Source organism: Lagenorhynchus albirostris, chromosome 17, assembly GCF_949774975.1.
Source record: "Lagenorhynchus albirostris chromosome 17, mLagAlb1.1, whole genome shotgun sequence".
In the NCBI taxonomy this organism is placed as follows: domain Eukaryota; kingdom Metazoa; phylum Chordata; class Mammalia; order Artiodactyla; family Delphinidae; genus Lagenorhynchus; species Lagenorhynchus albirostris.
The window spans coordinates 27,941,797-27,969,464 of NC_083111.1; the positions used below are offsets into that span (position 1 = coordinate 27,941,797).

The 27,668-nt window shown below is 38.3% G+C and overlaps 1 protein-coding gene across 1 annotated transcript in view; it reads left to right on the forward strand.

Annotated features, from left to right (window-relative positions):
- Positions 1-3,740: 3,740 nt before the first annotated feature.
- The window catches only part of CA13 (carbonic anhydrase 13), a 28,870-nt gene continuing 4,942 nt past the window's right edge, over positions 3,741-27,668 (forward strand). Inside the window, exons 1-6 of the mRNA XM_060127777.1 lie at positions 3,741-3,777; positions 8,140-8,337; positions 14,616-14,734; positions 20,961-21,056; positions 22,572-22,634; positions 23,165-23,320. Of these exons, the coding sequence (XP_059983760.1) occupies positions 3,741-3,777; positions 8,140-8,337; positions 14,616-14,734; positions 20,961-21,056; positions 22,572-22,634; positions 23,165-23,320 (669 nt within the window). The remainder of the gene's footprint in view (positions 3,778-8,139; positions 8,338-14,615; positions 14,735-20,960; positions 21,057-22,571; positions 22,635-23,164; positions 23,321-27,668) is intronic.

Consider the following 27,668-nt stretch of genomic DNA (forward strand, 5'->3'; position numbering starts at 1 on the left):
ATTGCCAAACTGTCTTCTTACCATTTTGCATCCCCACCACAGTAAATGAGAGTTCTTATTGCTCTAGATTGTTGCCAGCATTTGGTGGTGTCAGTGTTCTGGATTTTCACCAATTCTGAATAGGTGGTATCTCATTTTAATCTTCATTTCCCTGATGACATATGATGTGGAACATCTTTTGTATGCTTATTTGTATATCTGTATATCTTCTTTGGTGAGGTGCCTGTTAAGCTCTTTGGCACATTTAAAAAAATCAGGTTATTTTCTTATTGTTAAGGTTTAATAGTATTTTGTATATCTTGGATAACAGCCCTTTATTATATGTGTCTTTTGAAAGCGTTTTCTCCCATTCTGTGGCTTGTGTCTCATTCTCTTGACTCATTAGTTTTTGATCACTTTCTAGCTTTCTGGCATAAAAAATATGTTCTAGGCTCTCACCTTGATCTTTCCTTGTTCCATTTCTGAAACCAGCCACTTCTCCAAGGGGCTCGATTCCTTGTAAAGGGTAAAGGAGTTCAGAAATCAAATTCTGGGGGCCAGGTGTCCCATAGCAAGAGGTAGATGCAGATTTGTGGAGCCTGAAGCTAATATAATTTTGGAATTGTCTTTTTTTTTTTAAAGAAGAATACAAAATTACAAATATAAAATTAGGTATAGGGCCTTATAAGAAGTCCATAAGTGAGGAGCCATAAAGTTTGTTTTTTTGGTTCACTGGCATTGGGGTGTTACTGCTTTTAGCATCTTTCAGTGAACAGAATATTCAAATCTAGTACGACAATGTTCATTGTAGCTTTTGCCCTTTCATATTTGTATAAACCAGAGTGAAAATCATTGGTTCCAGCGGGTATCAATATATTTACTCATTGTTCTTTCTTAATATAAGAAGTATACACAAAAATGGTTTCACAATAACAACACTGATATTACTACCAAAATTAAATCTAGCAGTAAAGTTCAAGATTGTTTTGCAGTTCTTCTTAATATGTAATATACTTTATTAAGGATATATATAGCCAGAGTACTCTATTCAAAGCATATTTTTTTTCTGTGTGGTTATATTATCACATTAATATACAGTTAAGTTCATTTGTTTCTGCCTAAATTAAATTTTAGTGTTTTTTAATCCTCTTTAATTTTTTTGAAAATATAAAACATTTATGATTAGAAAATTAAAAAGATAAACTGAGAAATCTCACTTTCATCCCTATAGACCCCATCCCCAACCATCCTCTATAAGGATCCATTTTTGTTAACTTGTGGTTTAAACTCCATAATTTTTTTGGAGAAAATCTGCAAATATGTATACAAATTCTTATTTCTCTTTTTTAAAATTATAAAAAATGTAGCATATTATATACACTCTTTTGCACCTTTGCTTTTTTTTTTCCTATTTTTTCCCACCAAATCTGTCCCAGAACTCATCCCATCTCTGTTCATGGAGATCTTCATTCTTTTCAAATCTTGATAGCAGCCCATTGTGTGGATGTGCTACAGATTATTTAACCAGTTTCTATAAATTGTTATTTGATTGTTTCTAATAGTTAGGTTGCTCTTTTGGAAAATTGGATAGACTACACAATACATTCAAACCAGAGGAAATTGTGTACCCAAGCAGTAAAAGTAACAATTTGGGAAGGATTTGAAGCCACTAATTGGAACTTCTTTAACAGTTTTGGTCCATTAATTCATGTATTCATTCATTCAAGAACTATTCTTGAGCATTAGGAACTGACATTTACTTAGAGCATTATTCACCTGATGTGCTAATCATCTGAGTTACTGAAAGTGGGTATACTAAGCTCCTTACAGAGAGGTTCCTTGGGTTTATAAAATATGAAACTTAATCTGAGACAAGGGCACCATGGGAAAATGGCTCATGTAATTCTGAGCTTTCGCGATCTCTTTCACTGCATTCATACAGTGCATACATGTATCCCCAACTATATCTATAGACTTAGTGGAGAATAAGGGTGCTTAGCTAAGTAACCCAGACTTAACTTTTCAAGATAACATTCTTAAATAAATTTAAGATACTTATATATGTCTTATGTATCTTACATGTATTTATATAGTTTATATACACCCATATATATGTGTGTGTATATAAATATATATGCATATTGTCTTCTGTGGTGAAAATGAATATAGATCAGACATTACTCTTAAAAGTTTGGTTCCTATTATATTCTTGGCATAAATGAACCCAGTTGTGCCACAGAATGTGGAATGTGGAAGCCTAGGCCTTCTCCTAGGTGCAAGAGAAGCATAAAGTTTATTGTGTTTAATGCTATATGAGGTGCAGCATTTCTTCTGTTTCATTCTAACCTCAATAAGAACTATATAAGCAGAAGGAGCTACAGGCTCACTGTGGGGTATTTAGGTCAGGTCTAAAGAAGAATAGTTCAAATTGATCCTTATTTAGTGGTCCCTGAACAATGCAGTGGTTACCCAAAGAGGGACTCCCTGGGACTTGCAATTGCCACATTATGCAGCTGCGATGTGGATGGCAAGAGAAAATGAAAGATATTTTAACAGCCACTCTTAAGTCTTTTATGGAAGGCTCATGCCAATTAAGAAGCTCTTTGCATTAGTTTGTCTCTAAGTAACACTGCACAATTCAATTTGAAAGTTCACATAGACCTAACTCAAACCCTTACACGGCTGGAACAGTAATTATAATCCTGGCAGGTCACACAGTTTATTTTTCATTGGGAGCCCAGAACACCCACACGAGGACAGAAATTCAAGGCTCTGCAGTCAGTTCCGTCGTCCGTCTAGGGCAGCAAGCCTACCAAGCATCCCTGCAGGGTCAAAAGGGCAACAGAATTTCAGGGCCGAGGATCAATAACCAGGCTTGGGTCCCTCACTCCCCAAGCCACAGGCCCGCAGAGGGTGAGCGTTAGGGGAAGGGGGCAGCAAGAATGGACGGGTGGGGATCAGCTCCTCTTTAAGAGGGACCTCTAGGCTCCAAGTAGCTGCGTTGATCTGGGGCCGGTTACTTAGTTTTTAAGCCTCATTCCCTTGTTTCCTAACTATTGGGAACTTATAGTGTCTTCCTCAAAAGACTGTTGTGAGGATCTAAAGGGAAAATGCGGGTAAACGTCTTGGCTAAGACCCTGGCCTGTGGTAAGTCCTTAATAAATAGCAGCAGAATTCTTTTTGTGGCTCTTATCATTGTCATTATTGCGCTGTATTGTCTTTGCAGTCGCCGCCACCACGACCATCCCCGCCCTCCTCACTTCTCCAGCCGGTTCCTCACCTCCCAGCCGGGCGGCTCCCGGCCTGGGTGGCTCATTCATTCCCTGGAGAGCCCGCTGGGCAACACTTGCCTCTCTAGGATGACCGATTCTCAGAAGGCAGGAAAGCCCCTCTGGAAGCCCTTCTCTCTTTCTTTCCCTCCTCCCTCTCCATCTCCCCGCCTTCGTATCAAGCACTATGTCTTTCCCGAGTTCAAACAGTGAGAGGACTCGCACCACAGGACTCAGCCCCGCTCCGAGCGCCCCCCCAATCGCAGCACCTTCGTCCTCCCTTCTCGGGCGCCTTCCCTGCCCGCCACTGCGCCCTGGCGGACGAGGTCGAGAGCGCCCTGGCCCCGGGGTTCAAGGGCCCTCCCGGTCCTCCGCGGCCCCCGCCCTAAGCTGGGCCCCCGCCAGCCCCACGCAAGCTCGCTCGCCCGGCCCGCTCCCTCCTTCTGCTCGCTGCCCCGCCACTTCTTCTTCTGCCTGCCACCCCGAGGGACCATGGCGAGGTTCAGCTGGGGATACGGCGAGCACAATGGTGAGCGCCTTCCGCGGATGGGAGGGGTGAGGGAGGGGGCTCTGCGCCGGGGACGGCCGAGGGGGACCGCCCGCTTCCCGGAGTCCGCCGACCGCACTCTGCCAATCCACACTTGGCGAGAAACTTTTCGGTTTGTCTTTTGAATGAGCAGCGCTCCCCGGAGCCACACGCAGGAAGCGGAGGGAAGGCATAGTCCTGCGTGGACAGGGAAAGCGTCTCGGAGGCTGTTGATAGTGGGGGTGAGTTGACGTGCGTTAGCCCTGTCACGATACCCCAGACCCCGAAATCTTCAGATATGTCCCCTTGCTTTCATTTGAAAAGCCGAAAACTTTCTCTAGTAGTAACTACTTATCAATCAAAGGCACCGAGTTTAGAAATCTGAGGACATATTTCAATGAATCGAGGACAAGTTTGCTTTCAGTCTTCTAAGCTCATTATCTCTACGGGGAAACAAATCATGGAAAATATTTGAAAATATACTTAAGAAATTTTAATGACTTGAATTGCAACATTGAAGATTTACGTTGCCTTCTTGTCAATCAATGTACCGCAACTTTCTTAATAGCTACCTGTTAGCTATAAAATATTTCCACAGCAACTTGCAGTTGGTTGACTGGTACTGCTGGTTTTACCAAGATTTTAGGTTCTTTCTTAGAAATGAAGTTATATTTTAAGCTACGTCTGCAGTCTGCATGCTTTCTCCTTCCCCTTCTACACATCCTTTCAGAGACTGAGGAATTAACAAAGGATCATTGACATTGTAACACGTTGGTAAAAATGTGTTTATTGATGGAACCAACAGGAATAATAAGATGTATACTTTTCTTCTTGTATATCTTAAATTATCAAAAGTAAACCATTTTTCTTGTTTTTGTATTAAACTGATCTGATGATTTTCAAATAACCATTACTTGAAATGTTTGCAAAGTGACACCACGAAAGCCTTACAGTGAATCACTGTCAAAATTAGGTCTGAGAATAATGATAGTAATAATAATAATACTTTCTTGGATTAACATGCATATTATTCAGCAGTACTGTATAGTTAATTTTATAGAAAGCTTACTTTCACAAAGAAACAGAAAAGTTTCATTTCTAATTGTAGTCTTTTTGAGGCTATGACTAACTTGCCAGTTAAAAAATGGCAGCAGGTGAAAGTTAGAGTTTTAATAATGAAAGGTATAATTTAGGTGGATTTCTCTTTGAGACTGCAATTATAATCTTACATTTTGCTAATTTTCAATTTATGTTTGGGGAAAAAACCTACAAAACAAATTTCTTTTAATTTCCCTCTCTGCTGGAATAATTTCTGTTATTGTTATTTAATAGTCACTGGGTGTTAACAGTGCCCTCACTATGATTAGGAAGGAGAAGCGTATTTTCAATCAATGAGTATTGATTACTCTTTAATATGTTTGAAAATATTGGCTCCAATGAAGTGCATCTGAAATTTTAAAAATCCATCTTAGAAATATGTGAAGGAGGTTAAGAGGTACAAACTTCCAATTACAAAATAAATGAATCACGAAGATGAAATGTACAGCGTGGGGAATAAAGTTATGTAAACTTTTTACCTAAAGTAAAAAGTTATGTAATGTCTTTGTATTGTGACAGATGGTAAGTAGACTTATCATGGTGATCATTTTGAATTGTATAAAAATATTGAATCACTGTGTTGTGCACTAGGTACTAACATAGGTAAATTATGCTTCAAAAACAAACAAACAAACCTAGAGAAGAAGAGATCAGGTTTATGATTACCAGAGTGGGTGGGAAGGGGGAATTGGATGAAAGTGGTCAAAAGGTACACACTTCCAGTTATAAAATAAATAAGTACTAGGGATTTAATGCATAACATGCTACATATAATAAACACGGCTGTATGTTATATATATAAGTTGTCAAGAGAGTAAATCCTAAGAGCTCTCATCACAGGGAAAAAATATTTTTTCTATTTCTTTGATTTTGTATCTATATGAGATGACTGATGTTAACTAAACTTATTGTGGTAATCATATTATGGGGTATGTAAGTCACATCATTATGCTGTACACCTGAAACTTACATAGTGCTGTATATCAATTATATCTCAATAAAATTGGAGAAAACCGAAGAAAAAAATGAAAATTTGAAAACGTAAAAAAAAAATTCATCTTAGAAAAGCCATTAACAAGGAGTGATTTTGTATTTCGGCTAAGAATTGTAGGACCATTCCCTGCTTTTAGATTCAATAGCTTTCTGAGGACCACACCTTTAAGTAGATCAACTTTGGCAAAATCCTATTGGAAATGTGTTGTATCCTGACTGGGCAAGTTTTGTTGCTTGCCAGTTTAGACTGGCAAGAGCAGTGAATGAGCAGACAAAAGGAAACTTTAGCTGGGAATAGTAGCAGTGATAAAATGGAACATCAAGAAGTGAGGCATTGGAAGTGGTTACCTTCACAAACAGCTTACAACTTCTTCCACAAACCTTTGACAGTTTTATTAGTTTAGTTTAGGAAATGTGACAATCACTGAAAACTACCTATCTCTATGGATATTCAGAAAGTTCCTGAATCAATGGAAGAACTTCTGTATATCTCTATAACTGTGTTTAAGTGAGTTTAACGTTGCACGTAAAAGGCAAGGGAAAGGAACCTACCATTATGGTTAATAGATAATATTGACTAATGCAAAGTGCTATTATTTTTATCTTATTTTGTCTTGCCTCTGCTTTTAAAAATAGTTCTGGTTATAAAGGACTGGAAATAGGAACATAAAGGAATTAAGAGGAGAAAGATGCTCTTTCCTGATTGGAAAAAAGTTAATATGACATATGTGTTGCATACTTGAAATCTGATTCTCATTAGGTTAACTCATACTTGTGGGCAGTGAAATAGAACATTTTTTTCACATGAAAAAAGGACGAGATTGTATACAAAAAGAGTGTTAGAAAGGTAAATGAAAGTACTTAGTAAATAAGGAAATGCAATGCCTTTTCTGTAATAAGATGTAACGAAGGACTTTTGATGTTCAAGTTGCTTTCAAGTCCAAAGTGTATGATTCATAAGAGAACAATTTCTAAGTTATGTGTGTGGTTATGTATTCATGCTATGACTTTTTTGTACCTGAAGCATATGTAAAGGAAAGAATTTATGCTTTCTCTTTTGCAAAGAAGAAGAGTAATAAGGAGCGTTAGATTTAGAGATTGAAGCTGTTGATAATTATGATATATTTGCATTTCTTGAAATTTCATTCTAAATCTTATCTTTAAAAAATATTTGTTGTTGTTAGTAACAAATGCTTAATTCATCGTCATGCTGTGTCATCTTAGTTAGTACTTCACTTTTAGAGAAAGCAAGTTAGTTGGTTAGTGGAGTAGGGAAAAGCTTAGTCAGCAGCCATGCTCTACAGACCTGGTGGAGGTGGTGTAAATTACAGGCAGAGTAGAGGAGGAAATAAGAACCTCTAACCTGTAAAGTCTGTAGACTGGCTTGGAGCTTACTTGAAGCTGCAACCTGGCTGTTGATTTTGAGAGGCAGAACTTGAATGAGTCTCCCAGAGAAGTGAGAGTATACAAGGGAATTGTCAGTTTATTGCTTCACCTCAATTTATCAAACATGTGTTCGATTTGGGAACTTGATGCGATTTTGACTTTGTGAATGAGGACCAGGATGCCAATTGTACCTTGTATTGGAATTCATGTAATATTGGCAAAACAACCCTGGAAGGACCTTCTGAAACACAGAAAGAGAGAAATAAATTGTTGCCTGACTCTACTGCAGAAAACCAACAATATTACATTTCCTGACATGGTGCAGTCATTTTATATGTGAAAAATTTACATATTTCCTTAGTTTGCCTGTTGCACATTCACAGGAAATTGAGCTGAGAACTGGGTGACATGTGAAGATACAGTGAGTGATAGAAGTGGGGAGAGCATTTTAAAGAACTACACCCTTTTTTGCTACACAGCTTTCTCAGCTCTGTTAGTTCTTTCAGCCCATAAACCTGACCTGTGGAGCTCTCACAGATCATTCTTGGAGCTGAGACTGAATCTCATTGTTTTCAATGATGAATTGTAGTGTTGCTTTTAGTTCAGTAGAAGGCATTTGTGAGGTACTTTTAACATGCTCTTTTGTCTACAAGGGTGAGTTTAATTCTGAAGATGAATTAAGGCAAACCAGGAAGTTTCCATACCTATAATAAAAGCAGTTGGTCTTGTAAAACAAAACAATTAGATGTTAAAGTGCTGAGGGTAAAGATCGTATTTTATTAATCTTTGTATTTTCTTCAATGTCAAGTACAGTGCATTGCACTCAACAAGTATTTGTTGAATGAAATAACTTATTCAGTCCTTTTCTTTTGGTCCTATATGTTAAAGGTCCTATTCATTGGAATGAATTTTTCCCTATTGCTGATGGAGATCAACAATCTCCAATTGAGATTAAAACCAAAGAAGTGAAATATGATTCTTCCCTCCGACCTCTTAGTATCAAGTACGACACAAGCTCAGCTAAAATCATCAGTAATAGTGGCCATTCCTTCAATGTTGACTTTGATGACACAGAGGACAAATCAGGTTGGCTTTTCTTTTTTTTCTTGGTTGGGGTGAGGAGCTTGGTTGATTGGATGGCACATTCTTATCTTTCATATTTGAACTACCTATGCACGGTGTGTCCCTTATTAGTACTTTGCTAGAACTTAGAGTAAAAGTTTTGTTTGATTAGTTCATGGAATAATGTCTTTCACACGGTGAATAAATAATAGACCAACCAAAAAAAAAACAACTAGTTTGTTAATTTAAAAACTGAGTGAAGTAGAAAAGAGCATTTCCTTTTAAAATGAACATTTAATCCTTATTCAAGTATACCTCCTGCCCAAAGAATAGATGATATCAAGTTTAAAAGTAAGATTAAAGAGAAGATCAGAGAGAATCATATTTTGGAACACTTTTTAAGGCTTCCGACAAATTATTTTTATCTTAAGTCTACTATTAGGATAATGCTGTATTTATTCTATTAATGAAAAATAAATTTTAAAAATCCTTAATTGGAAGAAAGTCTTCACTTATTCATTAAGCTCAGATTTAGTTTAGTAATAATATCTTGTGTTTATGTAGTGCTATATTGTTAGCAAAAATTATAAGCCCATTACATTTCTTCCTCATATTTGTTAAATCCATATATGTGATTCGCTTTCATCAGAGCAATTTAAAAGATGCATAAGGAAAGATGAACGCATGGTACTTTTCAACTTTTGGGTGGGTGGAGAAGTAACCTCACTTTTTACATATATTAAATTGTCTTTCCTTCAGACCCTCAGTTTTATGAATCTGTATTAATAGATATGGTTGATGTGATAGTACATTATAAAAGTAGTCCGAAGTTTCTAAGTACAAAGTTTATACCACCCATAATGGTAGTTTGATACTGTTTATGATCTCTCAAACAAAAAACTGAGGCTATCCTTTCCTACTTTTAGAATAAGAAATGATTAGATTGTACTTCATCTAAAACTTTCTCATAAAAAACCTTAGTAATAAAAAATTCTTACTTTAATTTGCTCAGTGATGATCCTGGTCTTCTCTCTCTCTCCCTCTCTTTCCCTCTCTCTTCCTCTCATTTTCCCTCTACTTTGGGTTAATCAGTGGAATTAGTTTCCAGATTTGACGCTGTGTCCGTGATGGGTAGTGTGTGCCCTCTCCCATAAGCAAAGGTCTCATTTCTATCTAGATCACAATGAAATTACCAGGGTTAATTGAAAATATCCATAAAGTACTTAGTATTCATCTGAGACAGAAGCTACATATATATAGGTCATGAGTCTCATTCTTCTGTCTCAAGATAAATGAAGAGAATGTTTCATGGTAATTTGGGGGATTAAATTAATTAAAACATAGAAACCACCATGGCTAAAATAAATTGTTGCTGGTTTTTCTTTTTCTTTGGTACAAACTATAAAAAACACAAAGATACTTCTGTAACAAGCCATTTTAACTTGAGTAAAACAGTCTCCATTTTATAAAGAAGCCATTCTTACCAAGGTTAACTCTCAATCCCACCAGTCAAGAGACCACAGGTGTGAAACCTTCCTCATGGTCCTGGCAGGGCTTCTCTGGCTGGGCAGCTGCACAACCAGTGGTTAAGCTGTGGGGAGCCACTCCTCAAAATTTTAATAGTCCTTTAAAAAGCGACAGGTAGATGTGAAATTCACACAGGAAGAAATTCATTAGGGATAACTCTCCAATTGGCTGTAGCAGACAAGGGTGTTCTCCCCCTAGCTTCTGGTTTTTCGGAACACAGACAAGGTTCCCCCTCCCTAGGAATCACACCTGACTGGCCCCGTCACCCCTCCTGTGGCATCCCAGGCCTGTCCTCTTACAGAACTTCCCACATTGCATTGTGACTGCCAGTTGGTTCTTTCCACTCAGCTAAAGGCTCCCTGTGAGCAACAGCTGTGTCTTACTCATTTACCTAGCCTGGTGCCTGGCACACAGAGGGTACTCAATAAACGTATGTTTCAGTTAAAAGCATTTTTTTGGTATGATGTTTCTTGGAGGATATGGACAACACCATGGTATGGCATTAGGGTACAGAATGCATTAGTATATGTAGGTGAAGTCCCGATAGAATTACAAACCACCAGAAATCAATTAATATTTACCGTTTGACACCTAAATAGTTTGAACATTGGTGGATTATTCATAGTTTGAACATGTAATTTTTAAAGGCTGTGGTACTAATTTTTAAGTTTTAATAAATGAAATAGTTCCTGACATATAGTAAATACTCAATAACTAGTAATAAAAATAATAATAAATAATAATGGTCTGTGTCCCTTCTGTGGATAAGATATGTTGTGCTGAAATTTTAAAAAGATGTCAAAAGGAAGGAAGATGCTTTCTTGCTAAGAAAGGCCTACTAGGAATGCTAGTAACTTGATGGATTCAGTGACTGTTCTTTAATTTTCATCTCTAAAAATTGTCAATTTCTCAGTTATAATCCTGTTATCTAGTTCTAGGTAACTGCCTGAAGTTAAACAAATGTACAAGATCTTAAATTATATATTAAAAAAGAAAAAAACAGAAAAAGATGGGGAGTAAGCATACCTTAGTTGTGTGATCCATGCCCCGCCCCACCCTGAGCCAAGATATACAGGAAACTAAATTGGCAATCTGTGACAATGATGTATTATAAAACTTTATTATAATTATGTTTCCTTCTATAAGTTTCTTGAGGATAAGGATGGCCTTGCTCATTGTGTACTTAGTATTGAACACAGTTGCTGGCCCATTATAAGCTCTAAAGAATTGTTGAATGAATGAGTGATCAGAGAGTAACTTGGAGTGCACATGCTCAGAGCAAAGGAAGCCAGAAGCCAGACTAATGAAGACTGTCCTGGCTCTGAAAAGAATTCAAGCCCCAGTAGCTAGGACCATTCCTAACTTCATTCTCTCTCTCTCTCACTATAATCCTGGCAGATCTGTGCTCTTTGTTCTTTTCCTAGATTCCAAGCAAAATATAGATGTGCTGTTCATTTAGTTTTACTTCAGAGAACTCTTTACCATACAGTGATCAGTCCATGACTTTTATTAGATTCACAAGTCCTAAGACTATGCTCTTTAGTGATGCTCAGGTCACTTCAGTAGCATCCTTACAAACTGAAGTTTGTGGGGGAGTGTTTCTACAGGTGAGGTCTCTTTCTTACTTTATGTTAGTAACATTTATTGATCCGGGAACTGTCCTAGGCATTGGGTATACAAGAGAATGAGATCAATTCTGCCTTAAAGGAGTGTGTATCCTAGTGAGATAGACAATAAATGCATGAACAGACAAGTGTTTTGCTTTCTAAATGAATTTTTTTCTGATTTTGTTTTGCCAGCCTTGCTTATCATTTTAGGCAGCTGACTACAGTGTAGTTTCAGAAAGTGAGTAGAGTAAGCAAATTACTAACAATTAAAAAAAAAGTTAAGTTCAATAGAGTAATGCATATGTTCCTAGTTGGTCTTTGCAGCATATAGCAAATGACAGATATCCTTTTACTAAGTTATTAAAATTTTCTCAGACTTTAAAATTAACTCTGGTTTCTTGATCTCTGTAGATCTCTTATATGAAAGTTTTATTTGGAATAGACTTTTTTTAAAATCTTAATGGAGGGATACGTGAAGTATTATATATATATATATATATATATATGCTAAGTGTGATTTTGGAGAAATAATTACTAGTTTTCAAACATAAGATGGAAACAATATATATTTATTCATCTAGGTTGGAAAGTAAGATGAAGAATTTGACTCTTTAAAACACTAAATCATCCTCATTAAAAAATAATTTTTGTCACCATTATTCATTTTATATCATAGTTTAGCTGTTTAGTTGTTTTATTATAGACCATCTCAACGTTGGCGATTCACCTTGGTATTTTGACTCATTTTTTCCCACTCTGTGTTTCTTTGGTAGAGCACTGCTCCAGGAGAATGGTCTTCATGGTTAGACATTTGATCATAGTCCCAGGTTGGATATTTTAGTTAAAACACTCCAAGTCCAGATATGTAAAGAGTAAGGCAATCTCTGTTGCTTAACTAAGCAGAGCTGTGCTAATCTGGCTTTAAACCCTGGATTCAGAGCAGGCTTTCCAGAGATCAACCAGTACTCTTGGATGTTTCCCTAATAATGTGTGTGTTTCTTGGTATCACTTTCTTTCTCCTGAGCCAGCTTGTTTGCATCTTCTCCCAAAGTCAATTCCACATTGATCACTCAAGCTCTCTAAGCTGCTTTTTATCTGTGAAGGAATGACTTCAAGGTTCAGCTCAGGTCTTATTACGCAATAGCGAGGGGAAAAGAGACCCTAGAGCTGTTGATTTCTTTTTGTTTGGAATGCCACTGCATCCATGCTATATGGAGTCAGGGAAATGAGCCTTTTAAATTAATTTATCTGTGAATCATCTTTGAAACTGTTTGTTTAAATACAAATCAAATATTTTATTCATTCCTTCATCAAATATTTATTGTGCATCTCCTCTGTGATGGTTACTATGCTAGGTGATGGGATGGGTACAACAGAGACCTGAGCAGATGGTCTCTGCCCTCGTGAACATTGTTCCGTGGGAGAAGAAACAGTACAATTTTCTGTTTGTGACAGAGTGACAGAAGAGCAAGCCCTAGAGTCTGGTGTAAGTGGTTCTCCCTTCTCTTTTATTTTTCAGAGGGCTCTGAACATAGCTAATTTTATTTATTGTAAAGAAATCTGGATGCAAATGAATCTAAAGGAAGCCCCAACCATTCAACCTTACAAAAGATTTTATTATATACACTCCCATTTTTTTTTCCTTAGGCAGTTTCAGGAATTGTAGAAGTTAAAGAACATCCAGTCCAATCTCTTAATTAAACAAACAATCACAAATATAGACAAGAAAGCTGAAGCCCATAGAGGCTTAAATGAGTTTTGAAAGGTGGCATAGTTTAGTAGCCAAGCTGGGACTATTCCCACATCTGCTGATTCCAACTACTATACCAACTCTTAATTACTGATGTTCAACTTCAGCCGAGTCAAACCAAGTAAGGGAGAAATGAATTCAGTTGTACTGGTCAATACAGATGGCAGTCTGGATCATTCTTTCTCCTACAGTATAGCTCAAAGAGGAGTGTGCCTTAGTCAAATGTATTATCTTGTCTTTTTTGTTGTTGTTGTTTGTAGAAAACTGCATGCGATACCTCTTAACATCTTTTGCTTCTTATATAAGGTGCATCATTCTTGACAAATTTTGAGATATATATATATATATATATATATCTTCTGAAGAGGAGGGTAATTTAAATCAAACTATTGTTTAAGGCTGCACCATACCAATCCATCACTTAATCCTGTTGGAATGTCAATGAGAGATTAGCAGTGCTTTTGATGTAATCAGCATGCGATGCTTCCACATCTTCACATATCCTTTAAAACATGCTCAATAAAGATTAATTGGGAGGAGACAGTTTAGGACTATGTTTTCTACTAAAAAGCTTTTCTGTGTACTTAATATATGATTCTATTCCCACGGTTTTAGAGATCATATGTGTTGAGGCAAAGTACTAAAATATACTCTGCCAAAGTGACAAAGATTTGATGGATTATTTTAAAAGTGTTAATTTTGTCCTGTATTTCATGTTTCCCTAAGAAGATAGAATTCAAGTATAAAAGACATGCTTACTTTGCCAGTTTTTGTAGTAATCATAACAGCAATAAAATAGTAATAATAGCTAACGTGTCCAGCATGCTGACTTTCTGCCAGGCAGTGATAAGTACTTTGTGTTCAATTTTTCTTCTGTTTTTACAACAGCATCAGGAGGAGGTAACATTACTCTCTGGAGGTTATAGACAGGAGAGCTGAGGTTTCAAAGTTAAAGGATTTGTGCAAGATGACACAGTTAGTAAATAAGGTGTGAGCCCCAGGACTCCTAATGCTGAAGCCTGTTCTCTGACCATATTGCTAGGCTGCTCTACCGTGTTCAAGATGGAGCTCTTAGCACATCACATTTTTATTTAGAGAGACTGACATTCTCCATTAAACAGAGCAATTCTTTACCTCTACAAACTCCCAGTTTCTGCTACTTTTAACCAGTGTGTCTGTTTTGATTTACAAGATATTCCATAAAAACCTGTATTGTGGACTCTTTAACCTTTTAAAATGTTTGTTTTTACTCCTCATATATTTAAAAGTTGTATTCCTGTCAGCCATCTGAATGACATTTATAAAAAATTCCTTGAAGGACATGGAGATGTTGAGTGATCCAGGGAGATGCTGTGGGTTGTGACAGGATGTGTAATTTTTTTTTTCTTGCTGACAATTTAAAATATATTGATGTTTAGTTCTGCGTGGGGGTCCTCTCACCGGAAGCTACAGGTTACGACAGTTTCACCTTCACTGGGGGTCCACCGATGATCACGGCTCTGAACACGTGGTGGACGGCGTGAGATATGCCGCAGAGGTGAGCCATCAGACTTGTATTCATCATTCAGAGTTTTTCTATGTGATGGGATTTTGGGGACACAGAAGACAACTCTCCTTATGCCAGATTAGGTATCTCAGTGGCTGAAATCACTCTATTCTGTCAGCATGAGAGTTTATCAACATGAGAGCCACACGTTTGGCCCTTCTGAGTCTTAGAGATTAAGGTTTTTGTGCCATTTTAGAAATGAATAAACTGGAGACTTAGAGAGACTAAGTAACTTATCCAGCTAGGAAGCAGTTGAGATGGCTTGAAACCCAGGTCTGTCCAATACCAATTACAAACTCTGTTGTATTTCCTGAAAAACCAGTGAGAAGGGAGAGAAAGAAACATTTGGTTTAGGCCCAACTGTGTACACATTTGGTCCAGACACAAATATGTACTAAGATCACGTAAAGTCCATATAATAGAGTTAATAGTAAGTGGCCAAGTTCCTCGTAGGGAAAAAAAGTAAAGTCACAAACCCTCCTAAACTCTACATTACCTCTACAACCCCAGGTATTAAAATGGAGTCTCTGTTAATTATTCAGGTCGTTGGTAAAGCAGAATAGGATGAAGTGTTCATTGACTTGTTTTTTTTCCATTGGGGAGTGAACTTCTTTTCCTTATAATCATATTCATTAATAATATTCTACTTTTTCTAATCCTCTGGTTAAAGGACAAAGCATAATATACTTCAAGCTTTAAAACAGTTAAATATTGGGCTTCCCTGGCGCAGTGGTTGAGAGTCTGCCTGCCGATGCAGGGGATATGGTGTGGAGCGGCTGGGCCCGTGAGCCATGGCCGCTGAGCCTGTGCGTCCGGAGCCTGTGCTCCACAACGGGAGAGGCCACAACAGTGACAGGCCCGCGTACCGCCAAAAAACAAAACAAAACAAAAAAAACCAGTTAAATATTGCTAACACCCAGCTTTATCATGAGATGAAAGTGAATTATTGTGTGACTCAACCAAAGCTACTTATGTGAAAATATATAATGTGGCTTGTGAGTCGCCTAGGCAAGACAGAGCAAATGTTACCAGGCAAGTACAGTTTTTCTTCATTTTTCTTGTGATTACTGACCTGTGGAGTTGAGACACTCTTTTATAGCCCTGCTGTTCAGAGAGATTCAGCAAACAGACTTCTTTCCAGTTTTAGTTTTCTGTTGACTTATACATCTGCTCTCTGAGACTATCAACCAAAACGTCCTTTTTGCCTACTAAAACACTTTTGCTTGAGGCCAAGTGCTTAGGGTATGGGACCTGCTCTTTCCTTGGGGTGGAGGAATAAAATCTACATCCAAAGTGGACAAAAGATGCCAAGAATGTACAAAGCAGAACTCCTGAATCTGTACAGTGTCTCAGTTTATATCACCTACTGAATAGTTTTCATGTTTGCTTTCTAAAGTTTCGTGTTCTAAATTTGACATGTTCTAACTTTCAAAAGCTTTGTGCAGATTAAGAGCTGGCTTTGGATCACTGAACTGTAATTTTCCTAAGCCGCTTAGGAAAATTGGTCACATTGCTTTACGTTTACACCTTCTAACTTCATAAACTTCAAAGTATACTCTCAGAGAGGTTGACTCTGAGTTGGCAAGTGGTTTCCTGGAAAGGGCCCTCATATATCCTGAAATTAGTCAGAGGCTCAGAGTCCTTACTTGCAGAGCAAGGGCCATCTTTGTAGGTTTTCCTTCTTGAAGAAGATGAAGCTTTGACTGGAATTTCACACTGTTCTTTAATGTATGTTTAAGGCTATTTATTTCATTTGTTCATGCATGCATGCATTCATTCATTCTTTTAAGAATTCATTGAGATCGTAGCATGTCCCCCATCTTGGCCCAACTTACTCGTGCTCATCCTGAAGGGAGTGCTGTGAAGGAGGAGGGATGGGTCAGGAAACACTTCCTCATGGAAAAGGCTTTACCCAAACCTGAAGCAGGAGCAGGAGTGAGCCAGGCAAAGGGGAGAGCGCCTGCATAGACTCTTGTGTGAGTACTGGGGCTGGGGAAGAGTATAACATATTATCACATATTTGAAGAACAGAATGGCCAGTGTGATTAGAGCACGAAGTAAAAAGAGGAGAGTTGTCAGGGGTAAAGTTGGGAGGCTAGAGGCATCTCATCTTATTAAGGTAAGTCACGTGAGTATTGCAAACTTTATTCTTAGTGCAACAAGAAGCCACTGATTGGCTTTGAATCAGGAAGTGATCATATACGTGTTTTAAAAATATCATTCAAACTATAGTTTGAGAATAAATTGGGTTGAAGCAGGAGTGGATAAAGGGAACCAGTCAGGAGGCTTTCGGGAATTTTCCAGGTAGTAGGACATAGTGCAGCTGGAGGGCTGGCTGGCTGGAAGTGCCACTTCAGTGGGGTGATTGGTGATTACTTGGGGTTGAGGGTGAGGGAGGGAAGGAGTCAGTGTTTCTGGCTTGAGATAGGAATGTAACTGGAAGAAGAGGAAGTCTGGGTCAGACCTCAGGGTTGGTGGGTGTTCAAGGTCGACAATAAACAAATAAATAAATTGGATGTGGTAAGTTCTTTGATAGGAACAATACCACATGATCTGGTAGAGTAACTGGGTGCTTAAGAAAGGCCTCTTTGAGATGATCAGTGAATTGAGACTGAATGACCAGAAGAAGCCACTCTGAGGAAATCTAGGAAGATTTTTCTGGTAAGTGGGAACAACAGGTCCAGGTGCTCTCAGGAAGAAATGAGGTTGGCATGTTCTGGAAGACAAAGACATTGGCTTCCAGGATTGGAGTTAATGAGAGAGGAGAAATTATTAGCCATGTTCCAGAGAGGCCTGCAGGGGCCATACCAAGTTGGTCTTTGGGGGGCTTGGTGAGCAGTTTGGAGTTTATTTTCATGTAGCAGGACAAAGACAATGGAGGGTTTCAAGCAGGGCAATGGCATGTTCTGCTTTATATTTTATAAAATATAGCTAGCTGCTCCATGGCTAAGAGTTTGGGCAAACATTGAAGAAGCAGGGAGACAAACTAGAAGGCTATGAACGTGTTCACATGAGCGATGATGGTGATTTGTACTATGGGGTGGTGGAGATGAAGAGAGCTAGACGAATCCATATGTTTGGGGGGTAAAATCCATGGGATTTGCCAAGGAGAAGGATGTCAAGATTGAAGGAAGGAAAAAGAGGAATCTAGAAGCACTCTTAAGATTTTGGCTTGAGCAACCATGAGAATGGTTGTGCTATTTGCTGAGATGGGAAAGTCCAGGGAGGAGCAGGCTGCAGACAGGAATGAACTGTCTGTTTGGACATGTTAAGTTGGAGAGACAACTATAGATATTCTAGTCTCGTGTTCAAATAGGCTACTGGATACAAACCTGGAGTTTAAAGAAAAGGTCAGTGTGGGAGTTGGAGGTATTTGGGAGTCATTTGCGTTGGGTTTCAGGTTCAAAAGAATCCCTTTGTGCTTGGCTATCATAAGTGATTCCTAGGGGTTGTTTAGTTTTTCCAGCTACTTTTGTACCTAACTTCAGGACTATCATCAAGTTGTGTCCTCTTAAAAAATAAAAATATGGGGCTTCCCTGGTGGTGCAGTGGTTGAGAGTCCGCCTGCGGATGCAGGGGACACAGTTCGTGTCCCGGTCCGGGAAGGTCCCACATGCCGCGGAGCGGCTGGGCCCATGAGCCATGGCCGCTGAGCCTGCGCGTCCGGAGCCTGTGCTCCGCTACGTGAGAGGCCACAACAGAGAGGCCTGCGTACCACAAAAACAAAACAAAACAAAACAAAACACAAAAAAACCCCACCCACATTTAAAGCTGTAACCTATAAAAATTTAATTTGGAGCCTAATCTAATGATTTGTGACATTACAGATATTAAAGTAATCTAAATCATGAAAGACTTTATCCCGAGAGTCACCTATCTACAAAAAGTAGGCTAATAGTTCACTGCATATTTGGAACTTTATCTGATTACAATTTATGCCAAATACATAATGAGTGTATTAAATATGTAGTTGATAGTAAAATTACAATTTCGACATTAATGAGCACATTTTATGAAGCAATAGTATGCAATTTAAAAATATTAAAGTTGAAAAATACTATTATTTAGAGATTGCTTTCCAATAGGGAAGAATCTTATTTCCCTTTTGTTTTATTTTTTGGTTTTTTTTTGCAGTACGCGGGCCTCTCACTGCCGTGGCCTCTCCCGTTGCGGAGCACGGGCTCCGGACCCGCAGGCTCAGTGGCCATGGCTCACGGGCCCAGCCGCTCCGCGGCATGTGGGATCTTCCTGGACCGGGGCACAAACCCGTGTCCCCTGCATCGGCAGGCGGACTCCCAACCACTGCGCCACCAGGGAAGCCCTTATTTCCATTTTTGCAGTGGCTACTATAACTTCTTGTCATTCAGTTCAAATCACTGTGGCTGTCACTGTTAGAAAATGTGAGTTTGTTGTTTGTTTGAGTTTTAGTTCAAATACAAATGCTAATAAAGCTGATATCAGTGGCTCTGAAGATACTGCTGCCAGTTAAGCAAAGTGTGTGGCAGAGAGAAGGACTTGTTTAAAAAAAACAAAACATTTTTCTTGCTTTAGTCTCCTATAATATTTCAAACAATTGTTGTTTTTAACCAGTGGAAGGATATACAGATAGATTCATGTCTCTTTAGTTACACATTCATTTTCTAATCTGTTGGAGTTGTGAACATAAAGAGGGCATTTCACATCTTTCTATCTCTTTGGTGTCATCTCTTACAAAGTGAACTATGTTGGCAAGGAGCCACTTAAAACAACTTCAGCATACTTTCCTACCTCTCCCTTACAGTGGAACATCATCTGTCTCATGTGAGCCACATGAATTTTGTTTTGTCATCCAATGTTTTCAGGCTTTGTGCCTCTCCCAGCTATCTGACATCAACATAGAACATGGCACCAGAAGAATCTGCTTCTGTATTTTCCATCTAGATATGCCACAGTCTTCCTTGATTGTTTGTTAATGGTGCACTATTTTATAGTTTTATAGTTCCCAGTTTATGGTAACTCTTATTTATCTAGAAAGCCTCCCATATTAGTTGCCTGTGAGATGTGAAGTTATATTTAAAGGAAGGGGTAAAAATATTCATTTGAATATACTAAATTCTCTCTGTAACAGCCAGAAAGGTGATTTGTGCATGAAACTCTTCATAAATAAGTGTTTCCTCCCCGAGATGCCAAAAAGACTCATTTGAAAGAGATCTTATCTGAAGTCCATCCTTCATGGAGGGTCCTTGGACAACCTGGCTGAGTCATGATCTTGGCTAAGTCATTTGGGTGCCTGCATTGCCCTCTGGATTCTATCTCAGTTTGTCCTTCCCTTAACCAGGAATGAAGACCCTCTAAGAGTGGTCTTCTGCCTTACTGTCATTCTACAACCCTTCACGCTTGTTTGTGAGTCTGGAATACTGCATTGTTTACTATTGTAGGACATTTAGGACACCTTTGGAAGTTGTGAAGTGGGTGAAGCCTGTTTTCTAGAGTTCCAACTCCTTGTCCAACTCCAACTCCTTGTCTCTTCCTTCTTCCCCCCCCCATCAGTAGCACCAGTTGCCTCTCATTTTCTTCCTCAGATGCCTCTGTTTACAAGACCCTGAAGCCTCTTTTTCCCTCTTAAAACTTGCTCTCAACAGAGGATCTGAACATATTCTTAGAAGTTAGAAAATGTGTAAATACCGCTAAAAATAATTACCCCTAAGGAGAATTTGCATTTTCAAGCCATAAAGAGTCTTAAACTGCAGTGATGAACATCTGACTGGCAGTTTCAGGAACAACTGGCGCTGTTCTCAGCAGCAGGATTGTCCCCAAATACCTACTGTGTGGAGTTTGACTTCTCCACTTGCCTATGACCCTGCGCTCGTGCGTTGGACTCAGCCGCCAGCTGGGGTCTAATTGAAGGCTGCACAGTTGCAGTCCCATCTGTGGACATGGGGGAGCCCTGAGTCACTTGGGAGCAATTGTTGGAGATTGTTAGGGCTAGAGAGGCTTGACAGGATGCTCCAGAGCCTTCTAGTGATGTGGACTTCAGCACAGTACACCACAGACCAAAGTGACATGGTCCTTCACCTGTGTACTTTAGTTTTTAGACAAAAGTAAAGAGGATGATTCTGGACATTATACATATAAGTGCACAACACCAGAAGATCTATATAAATGTTTTATTTGTATTTATGTTTTTAAGGGTGTTTAAAAAAAAACATTTGAATTATGTTGTGTTCCTCCCTTTCAGCTCCACGTTGTTCACTGGAATTCAGACAAATACCCCAGCTTTGTTGAGGCAGCTCATGAGCCAGATGGACTAGCTGTCTTGGGCGTATTTTTACAGGTGAGAATCACTAATTTCATTTTGAATAACTAGTCAGCCATGTTGGATAAAGAGTTTCAATCATGGGGTAGACGGTCTACCATTTTTTAATAGTAAACTAGTTCTAGGTTTAATGTTTTCCCTTTGAAGTGAATTTTAACGTTTTGTATATTATTTTATGGTTCATCTAAGGGCCCAGAACTACCCTAGGAACATTGTCTTATGAAACGTCTCATTGTCCATTGATCATTTTTTTGTGAATAGCAAACGCAGATGCAGCAACAATAGTAGCAGAAGTAACAACTGAGATCTTGAGAAGAAAATCTTTATAATAGGCTCTTCCTGACTGCTCAATATTTGGAGATACAGGATAGGGTAAAATTCAAGTTCCTCATTCTTTTTTTTTTTTGGCGGTACGAAGGCCTCTCACTGTTGTGGCCTCTCCCGTTGCGGAGCACAGGCTCCAGATGCACAAGCTCAGCGGCCACGGCTCACGGGCCCAGCCGCTCCGTGGCATGTGGGATCTTCCCGGACTGGGGCACGAACCTGTGTCCCCTGCATCGGCAGGCAGACTCTCAACCACTGCACCACCAGGGAAGCCCAAGTTCCTGATTCTTGAAGCACTTGTTTGACCACAATAGTATTTTGTCCCAAACACACTGACCATTTTAAAAGATTCTGTTGTAGTTTCCTTTGTCTGATATCCACAGGAGGTATCACTGTCATAATACCTGTGGGTGGGCTGTGCTGCTCAACTCCCACTGCGACCACATTCCTTAGGGTGTGCACTTTTGATATGCCCCTGACTCTGCGTGATGTTGATGTTGTAAATGGTTGCACTGGGACAGGGGGAAGCATGGGGCAGAGCAGAGACTGGCATGCATAGCAGCAGCTCCTTTTTTCCGTCCTCAAGTCTGGTGGTGGCCATGAGATCCAAGTGGGGCAAGGCATTATACTTGAATCCCAAGGACTTAAAACCTTCAGAGAGATTCAGGACACCCCAAATAAATGAAAAGAAGTATATATATTTTTCTGAAGGATTCTCCTCATGATGATACATTCCGTTGATTCAGGACCTCAAGTCATTTTAAGCTGAAAGTGGGAGATGTTTTCCTCTAATGTTTTGATTGTCACCCATAGTTGGTTTGGATCTAGGGTCTGAAAGTCACATCTGGTTTAATAGTGCAGGTGTTATGTAAGAGTTTCCTAAGCAAAGTTTCTCTCGAGAGAATCTGTACCCTGAACATTCATAAAGCTGACAAATAAGAAGCTGTTACTGCTAGTTTTGGAATCGAAGTTATAGTTCAGCCAAGGAGCCCTGTAATATTATCTTGTTGTTTCGATTTTTCTGGTGTGATAAGGCTGGCAGGTGAAAGAGAGCCTCACTATAGAACAATCACTGTTTGTTTGTTCTGGGCTGGCTTAGGTTTTTTTTTTTTTTTTAAAAAAGAAGAATTTAAAAATAGTGACTGAAATGGAGTGATGCAGACCTGATGTGCTACAGTAACCATTTCTTCTGAAACGTTGTGTTTTCAGATTGGTGAGCATAATCCCCAACTTCAAAAGATTACCGATATTTTGGATTCCATTAAAGAAAAGGTAAAATTAATTGCTATTTACTAGTGACTAATATATTCCTTGGTTTCTCCTGAATTCTCTTATCTTCTTTTAAAAATTTAGACTTTGACATAGCATATGCTGCCGGCTTGGAAGCAGGTTTGGAACATACTTGACCAATAGAACAGAAGTAGTTTATTACCACTTATCTCTTGAAAATTATGAAGGGGTCTTAAGTTATCTAAAACAATCACTAATGCATCTATTTTTGCATAATTAGTTTCTTTTGTTGGAGTTTTGCAGAGTAAGCCTTTAGTGGCAACACATTTTAAAGACCACTTACATTAAAAAGTAAATCTTGAGCTTCTTAAATAAATCTAGGTGATACGCTACTTCGTCTTAAATTTTTAGATTAAGGCAGATTCTTTTTTTTTAAGATATGAAAAGCAGATACTAAATAATTCCATGAATTACAGAATTCCAGTGAAATGATATTTCAATGGATGTATGTTTTTGAGGTCTGTGTAAAGCTTTCCCATTGTAATTTGTGGGAATTCTCTTTTCTTCCTCAGGGTAAACAAACTCGATTCACAAATTTTGACCCATTATCTCTGCTTCCTCCACGCTGGGATTATTGGACATATCCTGGTTCCCTTACAGTCCCACCTCTTCTAGAGAGCGTCACATGGATCGTTTTAAAACAACCTATAAACATCAGCTCTCAACAGGTATATCGCTTTTTCCACATTGATCCTGATTCACTAGAGGAAACTGGGCTTAATCTTGTGTGTGTGTGTGTGTGTGTGTGTGTGAGTGTGTGTGTGTGTGTGTGTTTTCAAACCCTGCCCTCATTTCTGCTGTTGTGAAGCCTGAAATTAAAGCTTTACCTTTCTCTTCATTAGTCAGATGGGTGGTTGGACCAGATGAGATTTATGTCCCTTTCTTATTTGACCTTCTATGATTAGATGATTTCTTTCCCATTTCCTAGAAATGCAATGTGCAAACAGGCACGGGTGGAAGTGAAGTGCCACTTTAAGGGCTATACTTGTTTGTTTTTATTTTCTTTTGTGTGGTCTGAGATATTAACAGTCTGGGATACAAATGGGAAAATCAGGAGAGAAGCTTATCTCAAAAGGTGATAGTCTCCTTTTTGACCTCAGTCCCTGGACCTGCCTCTCCTACAGATCTCACATTTAGAAAGGGAACAGTGAGAACCTTAGGGCATAGCACCCTAAGAAATGTGTGTACTTGTTAAATTTAAGAAGTCCATCTGATCTTTTGGCTTTTATCGACAAAACTGTTGTGAAGCTGCCTGAGGGGCTTTAAGCATTTGCTAAGAGGCTGTGGGTGGCTGCCTGTACTCCTCTTGTGAGGACATTTCCTCACTGGTTCTTCTGATAAATGCTTATAGAGCCCCCATAGTCAGTCGGTCAGTCAGTCTTGGAATGTCTTTGATGACTCTGGCCAGAGCTGTGAACCCACCCTGTGACTGACAAATCTGCCAGGTGGATGCTCTGTGCTCTGGGATGCTATACCTAACGGGTTTTGTTTTGTTTTCTGTTTCAAATTATATGCTGCAAAATCTTAGTAAGAACATAACCTAGTAATTTTTGCATCTAATAAAGTACTCCTGTCCTGGGCTGGCCCACCTGCCTAGTGGATTATATCTTTCGTCCAATCAAAGACTAGAGCTGTTTCACCTTTACGAAGGTCATATCAGGTAACTTTTCCCCTTGGGGTGTTGAACACATCCAACTTCTGTCGACCTTGTCTTTAGAATGAAAGCCAAATAATAATCTGGGGCATACGTATTAAAACACTTTATAAAGTCTGGGTAGAAATCCAGAGCTTGACTGACACGGAAATTCCTGTGAATTTTTTCCATCATAAATAAGGTGAGTTGCATCATGAGAAAAATGACCTGTCACAGATTCAGTGGCTTTATTAATGGGGTTCATTTTCCTCCCCTTCACGTGCTAAACTGTTTACTTTTACATTCTTTTATTGAATTTGAATAGGTTAATAGTAAGAGTTAATACATTATAACATCAAGTTAGTAATATTAAGGGAATCAAGTTTTCCCTCATATTTCAAGAATTTCTTTATTCCTTAAAGCCGGTTGGAAAATAAGTTTTTCAATCCACCTGTGATTTGGAAAACAATATATATCAAAATATATATTTAGTTACTTAAAATACATAAAGTTAACCAAATCAAAAATAACCCCCTGCAAGTTTAGGAATGACTGACTGCCTAGCTGTGAATTCACTACTGTATCTTATTTGAAGCTCAATTCATTAATGTTACTTATTAATGTGGTTTTTATGCAGTTAGAGTTTATAAAATAATAGCTGTATTTTAGAGCTTTAGTGTGAGTGGTAATTCACTTTGAGGCATTCACTTAAATCTACTGTAGCAGGAACACTTTCAGACATTTTATTTTTAACCAGATTGAAATGATTATCTGAGTAATAATCCCAAATATTATGATGATTATAATATCTTAATAATCCAAATTATCATGATTATAATATCGTAATAATCCAAATTATTATGGTGATTTTAAGATTTAAAGAATGAAGCAAAAGATATTTTAAGAGTCAAATCCCATTTGAACCATGAGAAGAACATCAGAAAATGCCCAGTTGAGAGACATTCTCAATATACCTGATCAGTAGTCCTCAAAACTGTCAAGGTCATCAAAAACAAGGTAAGTCTGAGAAATTGTCATAATCACGAAATGCTCAAGGAGACAAGACAACTAAATATGATGCCATTTCCTGATAGGATCCTGGAACAGAAAAAGATGTTAGGTAAAAACAAAGGAAATCTGAATAAAAGATGGACTTCAGTTAATAATAACATATTAATATTGGTTCACGACTTGTGAAAAATGTACCATACTAATGCAAGATGTTAATAATGGGAAACTTTTGTGTGCGTCCTTAAAAGTGAATGAAAAAAAATAAAAGGGGAAACTGAGTGTGGGGTATCCGAGAACTAATTATTCTATCTTTGCAAGAATTCTGTAAATCCAAAACTGTTCTAAAATAGAAAGCATATTTTAAAAATCCAAAGCATGAAAGGGTTGATAAGATTATTTAGCTGCTTAACTCTTTTATATAAAGTAAAATGAAAATGTCTTTTGTGTATACCATTGATTTAAGGATTACTTTTCAAAAGATAATTTTGAATCTCAATTTTAGCAGCTCTTTATTTTAGAAACCACTGGAAAATAGTATTTTTATTTATTTTTCAATTCCACCATATAATGTCACTATCTGTGAAGATTAAATCCTCTTTTTAGTAAGTTGGTGCCAATTTTTTTCTAGGTTTTTTTCCTGCTGCTATTTCTTGCCAAGTCATTGTTTGACCTAAAGGGCAAATCAGATGGTTTTCGTTTTCTTTTTCTTGATCCAAGTCCATTTTTCTCCCCAAAGAAAAAGAGTCATTTACGGGAATGCTTGATTTAACTGCCAGGCCAGTAAACAGATGCACTGTTTTTTGCTACTTCTGATAACAGATCTGTCATTCTTTGGAAGGCTGACTTCTCTTGCCAAGTCTCTTTGGTTTATGCCAGATTATCTATAGTGGTTTACTGACCTGCTGAAATTTGATGTGCAGAATACTTGGCTTTAATTCTGTACTCCTTTTTAAAGAAATTTTTTTTCTTTTTTTGTTTATTATGATATTTGCATACAATAAAATTCATGAATTTTAGTGTGCAGCTGATGATTTTGGTTATTGTAACAACCACTACAATCAAGACATAGAGTGGATCCCTTGGCTGAAAAAGTTTCCTTGTGCCCCTCTGTACTCCATCTTCTTCCTTGTCCATGGCCCCAGGCAACCACTGAGATGTTGTCACTAGAATGTTATTTTAAAATTTTATTTAAATGGAATCATATAGTACATAAACACTCCTGCTCCTCCTTCAGGTTTGGAGTTAAAGGCCTTTTCCAAGAGGGAGCATTCAAAACAATCTGACAGAGTATTTTCTCTCAGTCTGTGGTTTGCCTCTCTTTTTTTTTCACTATATCTTTTTTTTTTTCTTTTTTTTTTGCGGTGCACGGGCCTCTCACTGTTGTGGCCTCTCCCGTTGCGGAGCACAGGCTCCGGACGCGCAGGCTCAGCGGCCATGGCTCACGGGCCCAGCCGCTCCGTGGCATGTGGGATCTTCCCGGACGGGGGCACGAACCCGTGTCCCCCGCATCGGCGGGCAGACTCTCAACCACTGTGCCACCGGGGAAGCCCTTCACTATATCTTTTGAAGAGCAAAAGTTAAAAAGTTCTTAATCTAGATGAAGGTCATTTTATCAATTTATCTTTTATCGTTTGTGCTTTTGGTTTCCTGATAAGAAATCTTTGTCTAACTATATACCACAAAATACTTTTTCCTACTTTAACTAATAGTTTTAGCTTTTACATTTAAGTGTTCTATTATTTATGAGTTAATTTTTATGTGTGTTGTGTCCCATTTTCTTTCCTTCCGATATTCTTTTTTTTACTTGAAGTACAGTTGACTTACAATATTATATCAGTTTCAGGTATACAACATAGTGATTTATTATTTTTATTGATTATACTCTACATAAAGTTATCACAGAATATTGGCTATATTCCTCTGTGCTGTACATTACATCCTTATAACTTCTTTATTTTATACCTGGTAGTCTGTACCTCTAATACCTTTCCCCTATATTGCCCTTCCCCAAGCCATCTCCCTTCCGGTAACCACTATTTTGTTCTCTTATCTTGAGTCTGTTTCTGTTTTGTTATATTTGTTCATTTGTTTTATTTTGTAGATTACACACATAAGTGGAAACATATGGTATTTGTCTTTCTCTGACTTATTTTACTAAGCTAATACCCTCCAGGTCTATTCATGTTGTTGCAAATGGCAAAATTTCATTCTTTTTTTCTGGCCAAGTAATATTCCATCTCTCACACACACACACACACACACACACACACACACACACACACACACACACCACCCCACATCTTTTTTATCCATTCATCTGTTGATGACACTTAGATTGCTTTCATATATGATATTCTAATTATGCAAACATT